At 40.2% G+C, this 12,365-nt stretch overlaps 1 protein-coding gene across 1 annotated transcript in view; it reads right to left on the reverse strand.

Moving 5' to 3' along the window:
- The window catches only part of LAMA1 (laminin subunit alpha 1), a 158,576-nt gene that overhangs the window by 95,840 nt on the left and 50,371 nt on the right, over positions 1 to 12,365 (reverse strand). The window contains exons 13-16 of the mRNA XM_090285005.1: positions 11,293 to 11,394; positions 7,277 to 7,488; positions 6,401 to 6,512; positions 4,277 to 4,387 (exon numbers count right to left, since the gene is read on the reverse strand). Of these exons, the coding sequence (XP_090141131.1) occupies positions 4,277 to 4,387; positions 6,401 to 6,512; positions 7,277 to 7,488; positions 11,293 to 11,394 (537 nt within the window). The remainder of the gene's footprint in view (positions 1 to 4,276; positions 4,388 to 6,400; positions 6,513 to 7,276; positions 7,489 to 11,292; positions 11,395 to 12,365) is intronic.

The following is a 12,365-nucleotide window of genomic DNA, read 5'->3' on the forward strand; positions in this document are numbered from 1 at the left end:
CCAGCTGGTGCAGTGATACAGATGGGTTCCTAGACACTCACCCAGCAGAGGAAACCTGTACTACTAGTGGCCCACCCTTGAGAAGATAATTTCAGTTTTTGGGGGGTCCCCCCTCATACTGCAGTTGATAACTATACTATGATTACATAAGAGAATATCTTTATTCTCAAGACATAAACACTGAAATATTTAGAAATATATTGACATAATATATTTAACTTATTCTCAAGTAGTTGAGGAAAAGATATGATTAGTTAGGTAAATAATGAGAATAATACAATAAATGGGGAAATGTTAACAATAGGTTAATCTAGGTAAATGGTGGGTGTTATAAATACTACTCTTATTCCTACAATCTTTGCACAAATTTATTTCCAAATAAAGTGTCTTTTAAAAAATCAGAGACAGTAACTACTTGATATGAGAAGAAAAAATAACGTGATCCATAGCCAGGAGGAAAATCTAAAAAGCAGGCAGAGAAAAGACACAACACACAGAAAATTACACAGATAAGAATTATACTGACTTTTCATTTGAAATGCTGCAAGCCATAAGCAAACAGAACAACTTTCAAGTACTGAAAGAAAAATCTGTAAAGACATTTTCAACAGTGAGGGTAAAATAAAGCCTTTTCTCAGATAAATAAAAGAGAAGAGAAGTGGTTGGCCATCAGACTTGCACTGGAGAAATGCTGATACAGTTCTTCAGGTGGCAGAAATATGATCCAGATGAAATTTGGATTTACATCAAGGAGCAAAGAGCAACAGAAATGGGAAACAGGTGAATAAATATGAAAGGCTTATTTTCCTCATTGAAAACATCTCCTTAGAAAGTGAACCACCCTGAGTTAGGTGGATAGGAGGTCCACAGGAGAAAGGAGATGGCTGCACTGGCTGCAGAGGCTGCTGAGCACCTCCCTGGGCAGTTTTGTGTCTCAAGGGAAACCTGCACCTGTTCTGCACATTCTTTCCTCCCCAGATCTCCCTGTCGGTCCCACCCCTGTGCTGGTACCATCCAGAGCTTCCTACTAGGACCCCTACCCACCCCTGCCTGTACTGGCCCATGCCAGTCCCACCTGTGGGTCCCTTCCTCTCATTGCCTCTCCCCTCTGGTTCACCCAGCTCCAACTCCCTTTTACACCCCTTTTCTTACAGCCGCTCACTTTACAAGCATCTGTTGGACATTCTCCATCTAACAATTTAAATATGTCCAGTTTCCAATCTAAATACTTTTCTATGACTCCTGAGATTGATAAAAGTTTTCCCATATACTAAAGTGGGGGCTATAGAAACTTGTGTTATATCCTTTTGTACCGGGGTTTCACAAGTTTCATTTAGGGTTATCCTAGGCCAGAGCTTCTAAACTTGAATGTGTACACAAACCACCTGGGTTAAATATTGATTCTGATTCGGATTGGAGAGGGACCTGAGAATCTGCATTTATGCAACAAACACGCTCCCAGATGATACCCATGCTGCTGGTCCTCAGATGATATTTTGGTAGCAACATCTTATACTCATTTTTCTCTCCATTCCTCTATAATCCTGGTTTTGATAAATAATAAAAATCAGTTAGAAATGCAACTGATTATCATAAACAGTTACATGGTTGCCTGAAAGTATTACACAAAATAACTAGTTTTGTTAAAATATATTTGATTATTTACAATTGCAAAATGTCTGTGATATGTTCTTTTTGCTCAAAGGGTCATATGGAGTCTTCTTTCTCTTTGGAAAAACTATCATGTAGGTTTTTTTTTTAAGAACCTGCAAAAGGTTAGTTTCAATGTTTTCTTGGTGTGTGCCATCATCCTTCTCAGTGACTGCCTCTGTTAGTAGGTCTGGTGTGTGAAGGACAGAAGGCTCAACAACCAGGGGCCAGGAGGATGGGGGGGAGTATCTTCTCTTGATTGAAAAGGAAAAACACGAGGGCCCAGGACATGCACAACTTCATTTTATGCTCCTCTCTTCACAAGGCAAAGAAATTGGCTTCTCTTTGGGATAAGAGCAGAGAGAGCTCAGAGAAAAGAATAAGGGCTAAGGTAAACTATGGACTTGGAGTGATTATGATGTGTCAGTGTGTGTTCATCAATCGTACAAATGTACCACTGTGGTGGTGGATGCTTGCTATGGGGGAGAATGCACATGTATGGGGGCAGGATGTATGTGGAAAATCTCTGTTCCTTCCTATTTTGCTGTGAACCTAAAACTGCTCTTAAAAAAATAAAATCCTATGAAAAAAAGAACAGAAGCACTAAGAAAAAATGGAAACTTTAATAAACTGTAAGTAAAAAGTTAAATTCTGGAAGCTAGATAGCTACACACAGCTCTACAAAAGGCAGAATTAAAAGCTTTTTAAAAAAGGAAAAAACAGTTAAATAAATGAAGCTTATCTGTTTCAATATTCCTAAATCTTGATCTAAATTTGAATTATTTTTGCTTCTTCAAACATTAATTATTTAACAAAAGAAAATTACAGTGGAAAATTCTGGCAGACACCACCTTATTCAAGTGACCCTGGCGAACATGCCCAGGAAGGAGACTGTGACATCATGAACCCTAAACAGGGGGCACTGATGACACATCACCTCCATCTCTACCTGCTTAGAATGCATAACCTCAACCTACTCATGAGAAAACAGACCAGCCACAGCTGAGGGACATGTCATAGAAGGCCCAGCCCTCTTCAAAAGTGCCACAGTCATAAAAAGAAGGAAAGACTAGAAACCATCACAGATTGAAGGAGGCAAGAACAGTGGCTGCCATGTGGGATCCCGAGTTTCAAAGGAAAAGGGATATGAGTGGAAAAACTGGTGAAATCTGAATGAAGTCTGTAGTTTAGCTGATGAGGCTATGCCAGTGTTAATTTCTTCATTTTGATAACTACCATGTTTATGCAAGTTGTGAGTGTTAGGAGAAGGGTGAAGCTTACATAGGAACTCTCTATTTTTGTAACTCTTCTGTAAATTTTAAATTATTTCAAAAAATGTTAAACTATAAAAATCATCATTTATTGTGATTAAAGCTTTAGAGCAGTTGGTATTGAGCATTTCCACTTTAATGTGAATATATATTTTTGTAAATACATATTAATAGAAGCTTGTGCAAATACTCTTTTAGCCTGCCTGTAGCTAGAGCCATTGGTGGTACAACCATCACCTGCTGACTGCCCCCAAATGTTGGCAAAGGCCTCCACAAGGCTTGCCTTGCAAACCCTGATGGCACAGGGAGAGACATTTCAAAACGCATCAACCTCATCAAGCTGTGGGAAGTTATGCGCCTGAGGAAAGTGCTCCTACTGAGTCTGTGTGCAAACCACCATTTCATGCAATTCTTTAGATGCTTTATTTACAGAATAAAAAGATGAACAAAAGAACAAAATGAATGCTTTACTTACAGAATAAAGAAAAATTAGGCTCTGGAGAGAAAAAGCTGTCCCTGGCATCTTGCCAAGATCTTCTCCATGGTTCAGATAATTAATTTTCCCTAGCCCTGTGACTCAATCAATCTCTTTGGAAAGAGCATGAACAGATCCCTGTAGGATGAATGGGGTTCAGCTAATTAACATATGCATTCATTCCATCTATGAGGAGCAAATCCACTAAAATTCAGGAGTGTGGCCTGGCTTCCAGGCATAGGAGCCTAAAAGAATTCCTGATTGAAGTTAAAAAACAAGTCTTGCCCTGTATCTGCCCCAAAGTTCATTCTCAAGATTAATTACATATTTGTTAAGCTTTGTTTCAGCTCATATTGCATGAAAGAAGAATTTGTTTAAAGACTTAATAGAAGCTAGCAAATATAAAGAATTATATATTGTACAAATGAATTCTGATTATTAGTTTTGTCATTCTTTCATGATCTACTATAATATAATGTTTAAAAATTCTTCACTTGCATTTGAAATATCTGATCATTTTTATTTAATCGGTGCGCAACATTTTCTAACTTTACATGGCTTTTTATGGCTTTATAATCTTGCAAAGTAAATAATTTTCATTGTTTTAATAAAAACCTATAATAAAGTTATATATTCCTTTTTCACTAACACCAAAGTACATATGTATCCAAAAAAAGGAGGGATAAATTTATCCAAAAAAAAGGGAGCAGGAAATATTTTATAGCATGAACTTAAATCTGCAGATTTCCTTTGGGGTCTTCAAGGGTAGAGATATTCTCCTCTGGAGGAATCATTTAAAAAATAAAAATAAAAAAACTTCTGCACGGCAGATGGCTTTGGGGTGGGTAGAGGGCACACTTGAGGTTCGGGTAAGACTCACGAAGCAAACGCCATGAATATCACACTCAGCTGTGTGGCCATGGCATTCACAGGGCTGACAGATTCCTCCAAAGAGTATTCCATCCACACGGTAATAGCCAGAGAGGCAGGACTGCAAAAGAAAGCCAACAACCATGCTGCTGAAGGCAACTTTGCCCATGATGCACATCATCTTCCCAATACATTAGAAACACAGACTGCTCAGTTTTCCATGAATAGAGAAACTAATTTCTTTTCTTTTTTCTTACTTTCCCCCAAAATATTTATCAAGACATCATTCACATGCCTTCATAAAATACACCCATTTTAAGAGTACCATTTAAAGACTTTTCAGTAAATCTACCAAGTTGTGTAACCATCACAGTATTCCAGTTCCTTATTTCTTTTTTTTCTAATTTTTGATTGATTTATTTATTTTCCATTATAGTTGTCCTGTTTTTCCCCCATTGCTCCCCCCTCACCTTGCCTACCCCTTCTCCCACAGTCAATCCTCACCCCATTGCCCTTATTTCTTTTTAACGGTAGAAACATGTGCACAAAAATGTAATAAGTCAGCATACACTTTCATTGTACTCCACTGCAATATTCTTTGAAATCATGTCACAACACACAGCCATTTAACAGTGTTTCAATTGGAGGATTTTTCCTCTCAACTTAATTTTGTTTTCTTTTGCTTAAAAGTCATTAAATGTTGATACTGAAGTGTTCAAATGCAAGTCTGAGTCAAACTGCATCCGTTTAACTGAGCAAACAGTATAGGTGTGCTTTTGGGGGTCTGAGTGCTAGACAGGCAATATGGGCATTCGAGGATGCCACTCCCTGCCTACGAGGAACAGAGAGCAACTCCAGTCATAGAAATTAATTTAGTCCTCGTATCAACCCTGAGAAATATTGCCTCTATTTCATAGATATGGAATCTGGAACACGGGGCAGTTATATAATGTGCCCACTGTGCCCGTGGCGTGATTCAAAGCCAGGTGTGAGTACTTTCAGGACCCATGTCCACAGCCTTCCCAGGACTACAGCAGGTGGCAGACATGTCAAGAGGGTAGACTGGAGAATGATTAATTTGGAGGCCAGCACATGCCCACAGGGGCTTAGTAGGAGGGGGTGTGGATTTGTTTTTATTATTATAAGAATCCTTAAGGAGTTTTTTCATTCTACAGGTAATATCTAAATGCATTCATTCACACTGACCTCGGGAAAGTTCCTTAACGCATCTACACAGCCCTGCTCCCCTTGTCTGCAGATGGGTGTAGCTGCCTGGAGCTCTGTGTGCTGGCTAGAGTGCTACCAAAAATTCTTAAGTTTCTAGTTTTTATTTGAGTCATCATCCCCTGTACATCAAAAATTTTCCTCCAAAGCCCAGGACTTGATGGAGCTGGCCCAGGTTTCTACCTCCATGATTCTACCTGCCTGCAGGATGTAGGCTCACCTATTCCCATATGCCACAAGCCATGAGGTAGCGTTAGAATTGTTTATCCATTAAGCATTATGCACTCAATGATTAGGACCTACAAATATTTGCTGAGCCTAAAAATAAATGTTTGAGATCTATATAAAAGTTCATTGCCTAAAAAAAGGATCCTGAAAATATTTAAATAGAAATATTTAGTTAAATAGTCACTTCATGAAGAATTAGGTCAACTTTACTAATTGCAAAATTTATCATTAATATTCATAAAACAATTAAGGGTTAAATGATCTCACTTTGAAAGATTGATTGTCAACAAATCACAACCAGTGACTAATGTTCATAATCATAGTCAGTCATAAACAATGGGAGGCAAGATCATATGGTGCTTAACAGACGGATGAGGTTCAAATTCTGATTTGACCACTTCCTAGCCATGTGACCTTTGCGCCTCAGCTTCTTAATCTGAAGATCAGGATTAAATGAGGTAACATGCGGAAAGAGCTCAGAAGAGTGCCCCTGGCAGAGGAATCATATTTCTTTAAACCATGTGGCTTCCAATATTCTTACAGTCCCCCAAAGTCTAAAGTTTAGAAACACTGGGTTTCTAAATTTAAAATACAAATATGCATTATTACATCCCCTTCAATGCATTTTTTCCCCAGTAACAAAGAAAAGAAGAAGAAGAAGATGGGACAAGAGGAGTGTTACCTCACAGGAGATCCCTGCATAGCCTTGGGGACATTCACAGTGCTCCACCTCAGTAGCCAGTGCCAGGTCTATGACGTTAGGACTAGCTGTGTCCAGAGAGACAGAATTCAACCTACATTTCGAGACAGGTCATTGTATGACTTACTCACGAGTGATATATAAAATGAAGACAAATTCTTAAAAAAGACAAACTCAAACAAAACAATGATGTGATGTTTTTGTTATTAAGTAACGAAACATTTTCACAATACACTTTCTGAAGCTGTCATTATTCCCTGGAAATGCCTCCAACATTTGCTGCAAAGACATGCTGCTACCTAAAGATGGCCGTGGAAAAGTCTAGTCACCCATTCCAAGTTGAAGCACTTCCAAAAAATTAATCCATTCAATTATCTCATCTCTAATGCAGAGAAATTGTCCTCAAACGTGTAAGTCTACATTTGTTTTAGCTGCATCTGATGTTTATGCTTAGCCTAGCATTGCCAGAAATGGATATTCTCAAAGTAATAAAATTACTAAGGATAGACACATTAGCTTAAATAGAATGTAAAATTTAAGAGCATTAACATCAGGAGGGTAAAAACCAGATGCACTGTTGTCCAGACAACTGTTAACTCACTAGGCATTTCTCAGAAAACCACCCTGAAAGTTTCTGATCCTGATATCAGCTCTCTCCCCTCCTAGATACATTTGTCATAAACAACTTACATCTTCAATAAAATTATAGTAATAATAGTAACGTTACAGCTGCCAGTTCTACTAGCTGTGTCCTTAAAATAATTGAGTAAAATATATTAAGCTTAAAATATATAATAATAAACAATGACAAGAGTGAAGTACGCTAACCATAAGTCTTCCCTCCTTTTCAATACACACCTGTAAAGAGCCATTTTTGCAGAATTGTAGTTGGCTCTGATCAAGAGATGTGTCACGTTGGCAAGGACGGTCATCAGCTGATCTCTATCTATCTCCCTCTTGTTATTAAAATCTTGGAAGTTCTCAGGCACAAGTCTAACCACGTGAAAGTACTCTTCGTACGGCTGCAATGGCAGTCCCTCAGCTTGGGTGCTTAAAGTGAGTCCATTTCCCTAGCATTTTAAAACAAGAGGAGATGTATTTGTAATTCAGTTTTATGATAAAAAATGAAAGCAAATTCCGTATTTAGCAACATAGCTTTTCATTTGTGTGTATGTTCTTGTATAATGGGGTCTGTAAGTCTTGGTCCAGAACAATCAGAGATATTTCATTGTATTCTTCTCAGAGAAATTTGAATAATAAATCTAAAAGCCATGTCCTTTGCTGGGACCTCAGAAAAGAACCGAAATCATGCATTTTCTCAGTTTTCTTCAAAGCAACCAATCTTAAGCTGAAGAACAAAAGCAGTAAAAATAAATATACCTCTAGCTTTTCATAAAATTGCTGTTAAATTTCCTGTTAAAAATTTAAAATGGCTGTCAACAAAATGTGTGTCTAGCTTGTAGTGTAGTTTCCAGTTGCAGCAGGTTGAGGTGGAGAGACAGGACATCAGAGGACAGGAGAGGTGTGCAGAGACTGCAGACAAGAACCTGAAAGGATTTCCGGCCAAGATGGAGGCGTAGACAGACATGCTGCATCTCCCTCCACAACTAAGAAGGAATACAACTACCTCAAAACTAGAAACAACCAGACTAGAATAGTAGTCAGTAAGGGGGAGGGGGGAGGGAGAGAAGGGGGATAAGTAAGGAAAGGGTATAGTCAAGGAATGTATATGAATGACTCATGGACATGGACAACGAGGAGGGATACAATTGTGGGAGAAGGGATGGGCTGGGAGGGGGGAGCAATGGGGAGAAAAATGGGACAACTGTAATTGAATAACCAAAAAATAAAATTAAAAAAAAAAAAAAGAAAACTAGAAACAACCAGAAGTTCCAGAAAATCAAAGTGCATGGAAGTCCAGCAAACAAGGATATAAAGAAGAAATACTCATCCAGACAGGTAGGAGGGGCGGAATCCAGGTGGAGAGGACACAGTGTGCTGGTGGCAGCAGCGGCAACAGCAACAGGCCGGCGGAAAGTACAGTTACATGTTTTAAAAAGTCAAGAGGGACACCTGGGGACCATTCCCAGCTCCTCAGCAGAGCAGGTCACTGTCCCAGCTCCGGGGAAAATCAAGCCTCATTGCTTTTGACTGTGCAAACCAGTGGGGGTTGAGACAGAGGTAGAAACTGCTGGTCTCAGCAGAGTACGCTTCTTTAAAGGGCCCCCATGGACCTAGAACATTCGCAGACCCACCCACTCTGGAAACGACAGCCAGGGCAGTAGCTAGAGGGGCGCCACTCCATTGCAGAAGTGGGAGAGGTGCCTGGAAAAGGGACATTGCTGGGCAAGAGGCATTGTTCCTTCTCAGACCCCTCCCCCGCATACAGTGCCACAACGTGGTGAAACAGGTCGCCTGTTACTGACGAATACCTAAGGCTCTGCCCCTTACAATGCAGTAGGAGCAACAGCTCTCCCTGGGACAGGGAAGCAAACAAACACAGGAGACTTCCGGCCAAGACAGAGGCCTAGAGTAACAACCCCATCTCCTTCCACAACTAAGAAGAAATACAACTACCGCAAAACCAGCAATAACCAGAAGTTCCAGAAAATAAATGGAAGTCCAACATATGAAGTTATAAGAAGTGGTGCTCATCCGGACAGGTAGGAGGGGCGAAGCCAAGGAGGAGAGGTCAAGCTGTTCTGTCTGCGACAGCAGCAACGACGGCAGCAGGACAGCGGTAAACACAGACACCAGTATTTAAGGGGAGGGGAGAAGTTCCTGGGGAGCACACCCAGCTGCAGACCAGACCCGTCAGCTTGCAATTCCAAAGCCAGGGAAGGCAGACCCCCATTGCCTTGGACTGTGAGGCCTGGTGGGGGTGGGGACAGAGGAGGAGGCTCCCGGTCTCTCAGAGGAGAGTGAACGGCAGGAACTCATCTTGGACCCCCACCCCTGCAGAAAACACCCAGTTGTGATGAATGCACAGGGCTCCCCACCCCACCCCACCCCCCCTAAGCATAAGAGGTGTGACAGCCCTGCCCTGGAACCAAAGGTTAACACAAAACTGTTCAGGATGGCGCAGATCATGATAGAGATCTCAGTGACGCAGCTGACCAAGACAGCAAATTTCTAATCTAATGAAGCAGCAGATAGAAAATCTTTCTGAGGCACAGTTCAGAGCTTTGCTTATAAAAGCGCTTACAGACCTAACAGCAGATCTTAAACAAGACAGGGAAGGAATGAAGGCTAGTCCTGCTTAAATGAACAAAAACACATACAAAACTAGTGGTGAAGGCAAGAAAACCAGGAATCAAATCAACAAATTAGAACATAGGGAAGGAACAAACAGTCAACCAGTGCAGAAAGAGGAAACAAGAAGTGAGGAAAATGAGGAGAGGCTCAGAAACTTATTGGATAACTATAAGCGGGCCAACATCCAAATCATAGGGTTGCCAGAAGGTGAAGAAGAACTAGAAATTGAAAAATTATGTGAAAAAATAATGAAGCAGAACTTCCCTAATTTGGGGAAGGAAATAGACTTACAGATCCAGGAAGCACAGAGTTCCAAAACAACTGGACCCAGGGGGAACCACACCAAGACACATTATAATCAAAATGTCAAAAATTAAGGCTAAAGAGAGAATCTTAAAAGCAGCAAGAGAGAAGAAGAGAATTACATACAAAGGCGTCCCAATAAGACTGTCAGCTGATTTCTCAAAAGAAACTCTGCAGGCAAGAAGGGACTGGCAAGAAATATTCAAAGTAATGCAAAGCAAAAACCTACAACCACGAATACTCTATCCAGTGAAGCTGTCAATCAGAATAGAAGGGCAGAGAAAGTGCTTCCAGGACAAAGTAAAACTGGAGGAGTTCATCGGATCCACACCACTGTCATATAAGGTGTTAAAGGGACTTATTTAAGAGAAAGGATCAAAACTATGAACATTAAAATAAAAGCTGTATCAGAACAATCAACAAGAGCAGGTAGGGAATTGAAACAAAGGCAAACTAAGTAGGCAATGAGAGTGTGCCAAGAATTATAGGTATGGAGAACATTATGGGGGGAGGTCATCAGGGAGGGGGAAGGGGGGAAAGGGAGGGAGATGGTGCAGGAATTAGGAAGCATAGTAGGAGGGAGTGGAGTAGATAGGAAGATGTAGAGAGGAACTATATGCACAACCAATGGGCATGGACCTAAGGGAGGGCGGACCACTGGAGGGAGGGATGTCACTGGGTGGAGGGGAACAAAGGGAAAAGAAATTGGGATAACTGTAACAGCATAATCAATAAAGCATATTAAAAAAATATATATGCAAAAAAATAAAATAAAACTTAAAAAAAGGATCCTGAAACGGTTTCTTACTGCTCTGGGAATCCTTCTGGGTGAGGCCGATCTGGGTCTTTTTGTGACGGAGAAGAGAACGGGTGAGGATAAAGGGACAAGGGACAGGAGGGGTGAAGACTAAGGACAAAAATGGTAATGCATCTCCTGTCCCCACATTAGGCACTGCTGCCTAACCATTCATGTGGGGAGGCAATGTGGCAGGAGGAGTAGGGGGACTTAAAGGGCCAAAAAGGTAGTTCCAATGTCAGAGCAAAAACTCATCTTCCTTTAAAATGTGACAAGATGAGCCAGTGTAGGGATCAAGGGAAGAGTGACAGGTGCTTCCCTGTGGCAATGCCAGAAATGGGCCCAAAGGTAGAATTCTCACCCTCGGTCTCTTGCTGTACAGAGGAGGCAAATCCCTGCTAAATGGCTACTTGACCATAAGCTCCTTGCTACTACAGCCTCGCTTAGCCACTTTGTGCCATGGCACTGTCACCCCTCTGAGCTCTGCAGCTCCATAGCAAAGCAATGTAAAAGCCATTACCTTAATAATAACATCAGCATGAGACATGAGGTCACTGTCCACTGTCTCCATGGGAATATCATAAGACACCGTATACTTCAGGAATCCACCAAACGCCGTCAGCTGGAAAGTTTAAGTGGGGGTGAGCACCAAGGGGGGACAGGATCCAGCCCCTCAGCAAGAGGACGTGGTTGTTAGAGCCATCTGGAAACAACCGGACTGTGAGGTGTCTGAGTGGCCATGAAGTGTAAGGACGTTTGCATTAAAGGCAGTAAAAAGAAAGCATATTACATGAATACTTTGTACTCTTTTGAGGCCCCAAGGTAAATTACTATAAACATCTGCTAATCATATAAAAATAGACATTTACTTCACTTAAATACTCTAGAGGGTGGGGAGTTTGGTCCACAGCTACAATCTCAAAATTTTTATTTCATTTCTCTGTTTGTAAGAGAATAATAAAAAACATGTTTGATCAGCTAAAGAAAGAACTAAGGGTTTTTCTTCCTGATCAAATATGCTCTGATGCAAAATAGTCTTTATTTTTTTTCAAGTATGTTACAACAATGAAATGTTCACAATCCAATCTTTATACCATAAAATTCGGTGATTTCAAGAGAAAAAACAAACCAAAAACATTCAAAAATAAAAAATAAAAACCACAAAACTATTGAGCTTTGGTGATATGAAAACATTATAAATAGAAAACATCTTCTATGATTATAACTTGATGGGAAAAATAACTATTTTCAAAAATAGACACTACTTAAACATATATAAATGACCTGTAAAATTAAAATATAATCATCAAATTAACTAGAAATTTCCCAAGCTACAAAACTCACACTATTATAAAAACATACCATTACATTAAAACAAACCAAACTCATGGGAGAGATGAGCAGAGAGCTATCATTATTGAGAGAGATTCCACTGACTACATTTTCAGATTAATCAGAATCTGGAGAGCAGTGTTATAACTGGGGGGAAAGGGACTAAGTCATGAAAGGTAAAGGTTAAATCATATTAGCTAACTCTCCACTTTGTAGAGTCACCCTTTAGCATTTTCTTAAAATGGAAAGGATTCTGCCCTG

Source organism: Furipterus horrens, unplaced genomic scaffold, assembly GCF_987537825.1.
Source record: "Furipterus horrens unplaced genomic scaffold, mFurHor1.1.pri manual_scaffold_8, whole genome shotgun sequence".
NCBI lineage: Eukaryota > Metazoa > Chordata > Mammalia > Chiroptera > Furipteridae > Furipterus > Furipterus horrens.